The 10,702-nt window shown below is 39.6% G+C and overlaps 1 protein-coding gene across 1 annotated transcript; it reads left to right on the top strand.

The window, feature by feature from the left end:
• Positions 1 to 1,196: 1,196 nt before the first annotated feature.
• Positions 1,197 to 9,431, top strand: odad3 (outer dynein arm docking complex subunit 3). Its single transcript, XM_030060239.1, has 13 exons — positions 1,197 to 1,275; positions 1,933 to 2,054; positions 2,192 to 2,269; positions 2,686 to 2,877; positions 3,194 to 3,295; positions 5,226 to 5,351; positions 5,752 to 5,874; positions 6,534 to 6,683; positions 6,801 to 6,961; positions 7,108 to 7,264; positions 7,539 to 7,691; positions 8,805 to 8,889; positions 8,971 to 9,431. Exons 1-13 carry the CDS (start codon positions 1,197 to 1,199, stop codon positions 9,093 to 9,095), a joined length of 1,653 nt encoding a protein of 550 aa, XP_029916099.1. The 3' UTR covers positions 9,096 to 9,431.
• Positions 9,432 to 10,702: the final 1,271 nt, after the last annotated feature.

The raw sequence follows: 10,702 nt of genomic DNA, 5'->3' as shown, positions 1-10,702 counted from the left end.
AATGTTTGATAATGTGTCGATATATGATATTTCAGTGAAGTTAAAGCTCAATTTAGAGGCTTTTAGTTCCGATAACTGAGCTCAATGTACCTGTAAAACTACCCTTTTTAGGATTTTCAGGAAGGCATTAACTGTTACCTTGATAGTCCAGTAATTTTAGGCCAAAATTGAGGTCAACCTAGGACAAATTGCAAGAGAAGCAAACTCAACTGATTTTGTATCCTCAGTTTGTCCTGAGTGAGGGCAAAAAAAGTCCCAAGGAATCCCATTGGTGGAAAGTTTTGAAAATCACCTATTTATCACCACATATTACCAAAAAACACTGTTTTTAACACACAGGGGAAAGGGTTCAAAATTTATTTTCAGATATCACTATAAAAATTCACAAGTTGATTACACACACAAAGACAAGAAAAAAAAGTCAATTACAAGTTCTTTGAATTATTCTGTTTACACATGCATATCACACATTATCTGATTTGATATGCGCTAATAAGAAATATAAGGAATAAATGCCAGAAGAGACATTTAAACAATGAATTACAAGGTTACTATATATATAGTAACCTTGAATTAAAAGGTTACTATATAACAGTGAATTAAAAGGTTACTGTATATATAGTAACCTCTTGATTCACTGTATAAATATCTGTTCTGGCATTTATTCCTTATTTTCCTTATTAGCGCCTATCAAATCAGATAATGTGTGATATGCATGTGTAAACAGAATAATTCAAATAACTTGCAATTGACTTTTTTTCTTGTCTTTGTGTGTGCAATCAACTTGTGAATTTTTATAGTGATATCTGAAAGTAAAATTTGGAACCCCTTTCCCCTGTGTGTTAAAAACAGTGTTTTTTGGTAATATGTGGTCATAAATAGGCGATTTTCAAAACTTTCCACCAATGGGATTTCTTGGGACTTTTTTCCCCTCACTCAGGACAAACTGAGGATACAAAATCAGTTGAGTTTGCTTCTCTTGCAATTTGTCCAAGGTTTTTTCATAAAATGACTGGACTATGATGTTTTCTGTAACGTTAGCTGTGCCACCGACACCTGGGAGCCTCGCTTTGGTGAAAGTGTACTGGTTGCTAGGCAACGTTGAGGTTTCCTAGGTCTCGCCTGGTTCAGTAGTCCAGCGCTGGCTGTGGACAAATTAAGTTTTATAAAATAACTTAATTATATCGATAGTGAAAATGGCACTCAGCCCCGAGGCTAGGAAACCTGCCATTCATCAGCAAATAGTAGAAATGCAGCGTGAAGTTCAGCTACTCGGTAAGTTGCTGCCGTTAGCTGGTGTAGTTAACATATCGTAACGCTAATTAGCAAACCAGGTTAACGGTCGACATCGTTTATTTTGGTATTGAATTGACCTAGCTTAGCTCAACCGTGTAGTTAACGTTAGTTAACGTCAACAATACTGTACATTATATCACAAATGCTCATTTAGGAATTACATTGTTTAGCTATTTAGTTGAGAATAAGCTTTTTGAGGAAGACCTACCCATGAAACCAATTTTATGAAAAACATAGACTCATGAACTGCCCACAAAAACAGTCAAATGTACAAAAAATAACTATCAGCTATTTACTGTTAACTCTCAATGATATATCTAAGGTTAGATACAGTAGCTAGACACATTAAACATCGCATAACATTAGATTAGATTACCTATGATGCTTTTGAGTTTGGTAAAGAGATTCTAAAGCACACATCTCCAATAATTTATCGTTGTGCTGTTAGAGACAAAGAAAATAACGTCAGTAATAAATCCAGCAGCAGCTGTTTAAATCCGCTATCAAAGAAATGACCTTGACCTTACAGAGGCATTTTACAGAGGCAAGAGAGTTGTGACCTAACCTTACGGAGTAGTGACAAGTCTTAGGAGAAGGTGCGTATATTGTAATTGTAATGACGATTTCATCCACCAGAGCGCAACAGAGCAGCGTCCTATGAGAAAAAAGAGTCCACCATCAAGAAGAGCAGGGAGACCATCCTCCAGCTGAGGGAGGAGAACAAGATGCTGCAGAGACAGGTGGCCGAGGCTCGGGCTGTACGTATTTTCAAACGTGCAGGGTCCCAAAGGGGGTCTAAATATTAAATATAAATAGTTTTTGTAGTTAATAGCCTTGTTTCTACAGGAAATACTCTGGTGTTTAAAGTGCATGTTAATGTGTTTTTATAAACTAGGGTGATGAACATGCCATCAAAGCAGCCTTTAATAACAGAGGCATGGAGGAGAGTGCCTACCGCAACTTATCAGGGAAGGTGAGAAGAGTCACAGGCATTGCTATATTACAAATATCACGGCACTATTCTTTTGTTGTTTATCTTTACTAATAATTCATGTTTATCCTTTCTGATAATTAATGTTTATCTTTACTAATGATTCATGCAAGATTTACCTGTCAGAAATTGCTAAATAATATTATTGTACTCTCCCTACCGTTAGCCCCTCACCTACAATACTGATAGTTATGTACTTTATAAAAGTGCAACCTGGGGTTTCTAGCCTTGTTTTCAGCTGCTTAAGTTTCACTGTTAGAGTATTAGCCTATCTTCAATTATACAACAGTCTCCAGACTCCACCCCACCCTCTCTTTCTGTACCTGTCTGTCTTTCTCTCACACACACACACACACACACACACACACACACACACACACACACACACACATACACAGACGGCCCTCACGGTGCTGGAACAACTGGTGCTGACTAATAAGAAGCGTCTCAACGCCATCAAACACACCACCCAGACCTACCGGCAGCAGCTGAAGGGGCTGCAGCAGCAGTACGAGAGGATGACACCAGGGGGCAGCAGTGTTGCACAGTCTGCTGATGCTCGCGCACAGAAAAGGGAGGAAGATGCCAGGGTAGGTAACTGTCCTGCAAACTATGAACTTTTCTATCCAAATCCAGTCATGATGACACACACTCATTTAGTTACAAGCATGAGCTCACACAGAGACACAGCTCTGTGAAAAATATTGTGTGTGTGTCTGTGTATGTTCTCAGTCATCCAGGTCATGGTTATCCACGTAGAAGCTTCTTCATTTCTGATCCACGTAAAAGCTTCCTCAGTTCTGACCGGTCAGAACTGAAGAAGGTTCTTGGATGTGAAGTGCAGTTGACCTCAATTCATGGAATACATGGATATGTGTATGTGTGTGTGTGTGTGTGTGTCTTCAGAGGCTGCGGGTGTTGGAGAACAATCTGGAGAAGACCAAGTTAAAGAGTCAGGCAGCAAAGCACATAATGAGAGGCTATCTCAAACTCAAAAACCACCTACAGGTAAAGCCAGCATACACTTTTTTGACAACTACCGGAGGTAAGGTTGATTGTCCATTCAGTAGGAAACAAACAAAACTGGGGAAATATCCAGACAATGCATGGAGAAGGTCATGAAGCAATGGGAATTCAACAAAATATATTCCAAGGCAGTGTCTCTTTTCGAATGATAAAAGCCTAAATTAATACATAGGTACCAATATGACAACATAGAACCAACATTTTTCTAGCCAACTGATGTTCATGAGGGTAATATCAATTTTTGCTTTTCTGCCTCTAGATACTATTGCCACTGATTCACCCAACTGCCACTGGCAGGTTGGGTGATTCATTTAAGTTGAATTTCCTGAATAGAACTGAACTCACTTGAGGTGACCTGAACTGATCTGAACTTCATTTGTAATGAACAATGTGCTTTCTTGGCACAGTCTGCCATGATAGTTTGTGCCACCACTGTTTGAGATATTTTTCCATGGCATCATTCCCCCATTGTGCTGATCTAGCAGCCCATATAAGCCCTTTTCACACTTGCCTACTGTAGCCTTAGGCTGACTGTAGCCCAGCTTGATTCATAGTTGTACTTATTAATCCAGGCCTTACTTAGCCCTGGGTTAAGGAGTCACACTTCAATCAAAGCCCAGAGTAAATGTTTTCAGAACAGTGGCAGCACCGTTTTGATTTGACAGCAAACATTCTATGAGTTTTCAAAAGTATTCTTTTGCTTTTGTTCTGACCTTGATTAACACCACAGACCTTAACTGACTTTTCGGACATATCCCCAGAAAATCAGGGATAACCCTCCTCTGTAGTGGGGTTTATTAAGCCCTGGGCTAAGATTATGGGTATTTACATTGTCAGTTGCAAGTGTGAAAAGACACACTTTTCAGACACACTTTTAACACCACACTTAGCCCTGGGATAAGTGTAGTGTTAAAAAGGGTTATAGACATTCTCTAATGCTTTATGTAGCTGTTTTCAACGCAGAGACGACTGGCTGAAAGAACTACAAATTTGGTAACAGTCCATATTAGTATTTATCAAAAGGTTGATCATGAGTTCAGTGATTCAGCTGCTCATTACATTACACACCCACATTAAAGCGTAAGTACTTGCGTACCATAAGTGTTTTGTACACAGTCTGCTAATCATTCTCACAATGTGTATTATACACAGAAACAAAGGATGCTCTCTATGGCTCTTGAGTGCTGTACAGGGTAATTACCTATGCTGTGAGAAAGTGTTTTACCTATGATATGGGAGTCTCAACCGGGTGGTATTTGAACTGTAAGCAAGGCTTTCACACTTGTAGTTCCTTTTTTAAGGATTGTAGTCACTTGAAAGATATTTTTGGTGAACAGTGTCAAAACTACAGCTGCCACCCACGGTACACACACATTTCACAGGTATTCAGCTGATGCTGTTGTGCAGTGCCGATTGAGTGTAGCCACATAACCATGCTGATCCCATTGGTGGGATTGTTGTTGCAAATGCATGCTAGCAGCTGAGCATTATTCAGACCCACAGAACTTAATTTTAAATGCTAGCGGAGATCCAAAGGTTTCCAAAGATGCAAAACAGGTACAGCTGAATTACAGGGACATATGTATAAATGATGCACAACATATGTAGTAAATATCCTATTTGATTTGAAGGTGCAACCATAAAACAATGGCATTTTGGGTTGAATATTTGTTTGAATATTTTTGATGTTGCTTCAAAAAAGTGCTGCAATCATAGATGTAGAATATGTATGTGTCATACAATATGAAAATTCACTTTGAAGCTACTAAAGGGGAAATTTGACATAGAAATAGAGTTCATGGGGTTAATTCTTTTTCAGGGCCATAGGGCTTTGGCATTCTCTCTCTCCTTCCTTTTTATCTTTCCTGTCCTTCTCTTTGTATTCCTCACTCTTGCACTCTCACCACATCAGGAGGAGAGTCTGACCTTCAATGGCCAGCTGGACTATCTGGAAGCAGACATCCTTAAGCACAAAGAGGAGCTTCGCAACCTGCAGATCATGAACAATGATGCCCAGCTGTCTAAAGATGCTGCCAAGGTGAGTCTCAACATTCTTCACCATATACATCATTGCGAGCAACATAATTACAAAGATAACTGCTTTTGGGGCACCTTGGTAGTTCACCTGGTAACAGTGTGTAATACTTGGTAATGCTAAGTCCTAATTGCAGTGTCCTGAGTTCAAATCTGACCTCAGGTCATTTGCTACATGTCATCCCCTTTCTCCCCCCAGCCTTTCATGTCCCTCTCTCCAGTGACTGTAAAATAAAACAGAAGTTCCAAGAAAAAATAATCTTTAAAAAAAAAAGGATGACTGCTCTTGTTACTGTCATGGTCATATTCACTCACTAACACATTGCTATTAACACCCTGTCTTTCTGTCTGTTTCTCTATTTCCCTTCTTTTTCCTTGTCTCCCTTCCATTCTTCCTCCTTCAGGCAGAATTACAGCAGCAGGAGGAGTTGCCCTATAAGGAGCCCAAGGAGAGCGAGCGCATCATAGCCCGCTATAGGAAACAAGTTGAGGAGCGCAAAGCCCAGACTGAAAAAGCTGATAGAAGGGTGAGTTTTAGGTGATGGTATATGTACACCTTGAGAATGTATAGTAGGTGCTGTACAGTTTTTATTGGGAATATATCTATTTTTGGTCAACCTAACCCACTTTATACCGGTACTTACCTGTCATACATCCCTGTAGAGAGAAATCCAAGAAAATTCCTGTACCTACCTGTCCCAAGTTATGTTTAAAAAAAAATAAACAAATAAGAGATAGATTTAAATGGTTAGAGTCATTTAGTTCATAACCAACCCTGTTCTTATGTAAAATGTACTTACACCAGCAGATATGTATAGTATTTACCTTTATAATTACCTGCAATGCAATTTCAAATAAGACACACAGAGAGATTTGTCCAAAGCCTGTCTTAAATTTTGTCTTTTGTCTTTTAAATATTGTCTTAAAATTTTAACTCATATAACTGCATAGTATATAATTTGATTATAAACAATGGCCTGTAGTGTAGTTGAATGATATCAGCAAACAAGAGCCACCACAAAAGGGGCTACTACACTAAGTACAAAAATAAATGCCCCCATTGCTAACTCCAACACAATAGTAAGTGACTCCAAAACTGCTCCCAAGTCTGTTTGAAAATAGTGTAGAACAGGGACATTCTTTAAAGTGAAAATGAATGAAGTCTGGAGTGCTCTGCTCCCTGCAGGCCCAGAGAGCACCAGTACAGCCAGATGAACTGAGCAGTGAGGCCCAGCGCAGTACCACCAGAATGACTGGTGAGGAGGAGAAGAGCATCTCCACTTTTGAGGAGGCCTTCCAACGCATTAAGGAGGCCACTGGTGTCACCAACATACATGTATGGGTTTGAAAAGAAAGGGAACAAATTTAACATCACTTTTGGATGGGGGTTGATTATTGTATGTACTATTGGTGTGTACATAAGCAGAAATGTTTTCATGTCTTATGTGTGTAGGAAATAGAGGAGGGCTTCATCTCTCAGGGAGAGACACATAAGCACCTGGAGGGGCTGAAGGCAAAGAATGAAAAAGTCCTGCTGCAGCTGAAGAAAGAGAAGGAACACCTGGACCAACAGTTTCAGGATATGAAATACTCTGGGGAGGCTAAACTGTCCAGGTGAGACTGCACAGGCTGTACTAGTGGCGTCATACTGTTGTGGGTAGCAGGACAGGAATCTCTTCACTTTCACTTTCAAAATGTAAATTGAATTTACAATACCTTAGAACTTTCTCTCCCTCTCTCTGTCCCTCCTTTTTTAATAGCGACCAACAGATGCTGGAGGAGTGTCAGCAGCACCTGTTGACTGAGCAGCAGAGATGTGATGCAGCCAAAGAGCACCTGGATTGTCTTGTTAAAACCCTCAACACTGCTTGTGCTGGAGTGGAGCACCTAGCCAGCAAACTACAGCACATCACACTGGTGGAAAACATCCTCAAGAGTCATGACTATAGATTCTACATCTGTAGATTTAGAAAATGACAGCTCTTTTGTCTACAGCATTAATGAGATTTCTTTTTATTTCTTCTTGTTGTATATGATATTTATTAACCAAAGAGAAATCATATTTGTTAGTGTAGCCTAACAAAGGGAGGGAGTATTTATGCTGCACGTTTCCTAAAATTTCTATTTATCTATTTACCCACCACCTATATCTCTCCAACAAACTTTTCCAACCCGGTCATTCTTGTCCCAGCAGAATGAGGACATGGTAGCCCAGCTGCCTCACAGCTCCAAGGAATCTGTGGTGGATCTGCTGGCACAGTGTGAGCTTAAGCTGCAGCTGCTGCAGGACGAGCTTCACGGGAAGGATCTGTCCACTCTCATGAAAGAGATGGAGGAGGAGGAGGTGAGACCAGGCTCAGGAGGGAGTCAGGTGCACTCAGCTGCTGGTTATTTAGAAGGTTCAGGCAGTCCCCCTCTGATTTGATATGTGGTTCACCTGTGGTTAACGTTCCCACATCACAGTTTTTCACATGCAAGAGTCTTGTAAAACAATTCCCTTTGAGAGAGCTGTATGTCTTCTTGAATTTCCAATGACAATTGCAGTTTTGGCATAGCCTGGCATAGGCCTGAAGTGTCTTTTCACCTGTTGGGGCTCTTGTTTAAATGTACATTGTACAGCAAGTCTACCTAGTTGTCCCTAAATACATATTTAGCCGTGCTGTCGTGCTTGTATAGCTTATCTTTCAAAGCTGAATGGAAAGCCAACCATTAGAACCTCCTGAAATATTTGCTCTTGATTACTAACGCTCAACAGAACCTTCTCTGTTTGAGAACATACTGTATCAGGCTGTATGACGTAACAGTGGCTGTCATTTACTAATGACATTGACTGCTTTGCTCTGGGATCTGTTATGGAAAGCATAAGCTTTGTAGCTGACGTAACTCAGTGCTCATAATTTGAAACTTGGTCTAGCCTTGCTTGACTGGCACTTTAGGAAACTCCTTGGCTGTTCTGATCAAATGGGCAGCTCCTCAGTCTTATAGGAGGATGATGTGTCAATTTTTTCACTTCTTACATGTCACTGTGTCCAGTTATTAGAATATTATAGAACTTAACAAAGGTCGGCCTGGTTGTTTTGGGTTGGTGTTTCCAGTGAACAAGCTTCTTGTGCCTGCGAAGTGATACATTTTACACTTTACACTCCAGAAGTAGCGGTTTGTTTGGAAAAAAATAGAAGAACTCAGTATTTAGCAGGAATGCATTAACCTGTATCTACCAAAAATGACACTTCATTAACAGAAAATAAGACAAAAGGTAAAGGTGGGACGTGCTGTTCAAAGATGTTACAAGAATGACTGGTTATCTCCAAAGATATTATCATAATAAAAATAAATTTCTTCTGGAATACAATTAAATGTAGTAAAATTACCTTGCAGAAAAAAAATGTTTTAGTTGGAGTAACTGACTGACTGTTTTATGTACGTGTTTGCATTTGCATCTGTGTTGTCTGATCAGTTCTCTACCAGGAATGTGGGGAAACTTCCAGATTATAATACCCGCATCAAACTGCCTGAAGATGAAAGGCTGGACGCCTTTGATGGTGAGTTGGAATTCACACACACATACAGAGCTGCCTAAATCTTCCTGAGTTTCAACCTATCATTGTTTGTGCCCATCTCAGAGGAGGAAGAGAGTGAAGAGGACGAAGCTGACATCATCACCCGTGAGGAACTGAAGCGTCAGTCTCAGCTGATGGTTGACTCAAGGGCCAAGAGAAAACCTTGGAAGAAGAAGGGAAACTTCTGATCTGAAACCAGAGGTTTCAGGGCCCAGAGATGAGACAGACTGCATCCATACCTGGTTTGAGTGTAAAATGGGCTCGGAGGCTTGAGGACAGACAACCTAGAAGGATATTTCCTACTGCGATTTTAGCTTTTTCAGCTGTATTGGACTTACTATAGTTGACCACTGTGTTAGCTTAGCAGAAATTTCAAGTAATTCTCCATTTTAACATTAATCACAAGCAGATTTTTGACTGAAAAAGAAAGAAAGAAAAAAATTAAAATAATAAGAGGAGGGAAAAGTTTTACACTGGCTATTATTACAATGTTTACAGCTTGTGTGCCTTTGAAACTGGTTACATATCAGTACAAGTGAGTTTGTTTTGACAACAGAAATGTTCTCTGCTGTGTTTCACTGTTGCATCAACAGTTGTTTTGTCTTTTCCTATTCAACGTTCAGAATTGCATGTTCAGCCTCGTACAAAATCCATAACACATTCCTTCTCTTACCTTACTCTTCTCTCCTCCTTCCTTTTCCTTTTTATCAATTATGCATCACTTCCTGGTTTTTGACCAATAGGCTTGCATATTGATAGAGTACCATCCTCCCGCTCAACTCATTAGTACAACACTAATGTATGTGTGTACGCTACTGCTGACAGTGACTCTGATGTAGACCCATGTGGGGCACAACCCGTTGGTCGTTTCAAATACAGATTGCCATATAAGCTAAAGGAATTTTACTGTTGCATAAACTTTACAGTCTGCCTTGGATTGTTTTTAAGGAGACTACATTTTTTACATTTTTCATTGAGACCATATTCTGCCCATGCAATGAGGTGTTCACAAGAGTGGAAAAACACCTTATTACATTTAGTTATTTTTGGCCTTTTTGACTCTAAATAAATCTAAGTAGAAGAAAAAGGTCATCTGTGCCCAGAAGTATTTGTCTGCTATTGTTCCTCTCAGATAAACCCATACATTGTGAACATAATGGGTCATCTTACAGACATGATGCACTATAGCCTTCAGTGCACTGAAAACGAGCACCATTTTCCTTATAGACTGATGTATTCCAGCCTTTACTCACCGGTAAATCACATTAATAATAGGTCACATAGCTGACTTATAGGGAGGGAGAAAAGACAGTAAAGATCTTGTTTTCAAATGCATTGGTTAGCTGGCAAGTTAACATCATAAACAGGATATTTGGCATTATATACAAATATTTTAACGCTGATAATGCTTAATGAGAACATGCTGTATTTTAGAAATTATGTGTGCAAATGTTTTTTAAATTACTTTTTATCCAGCTTTGTAATTTACAGTGTATGTTATGGTGCAGGTCTGCATGACAAACATTTCCTATATGTTTGCAGACAAGTGAGCAAACTAATGAACTATTTATGTTATGTATCCAAAAATTGCTTTGGCATTCTTTTCACAAATGCTTAGTGTTGTTTTACAGTCAGCTCTGGTTAACTGGAACAGCTTGTAATTCCTCATACCAGAGTCATCAAAAGGTAAAGTCTGATGCTCTCTCTGTTGCTGTCTTGCTCTCCTTGCACATTGTCACAGCAGCAGTGAATGAATGACTTATCTTATGTAAGCAGGCAGACAGCTGGTGGGTGT

Source organism: Myripristis murdjan, chromosome 1 (assembly GCF_902150065.1).
Source record: "Myripristis murdjan chromosome 1, fMyrMur1.1, whole genome shotgun sequence".
NCBI classification, from domain to species: domain Eukaryota; kingdom Metazoa; phylum Chordata; class Actinopteri; order Holocentriformes; family Holocentridae; genus Myripristis; species Myripristis murdjan.
Note: the sequence above shows the minus strand (reverse complement) of the source record. Positions and strands in the feature narration are given on the sequence as shown.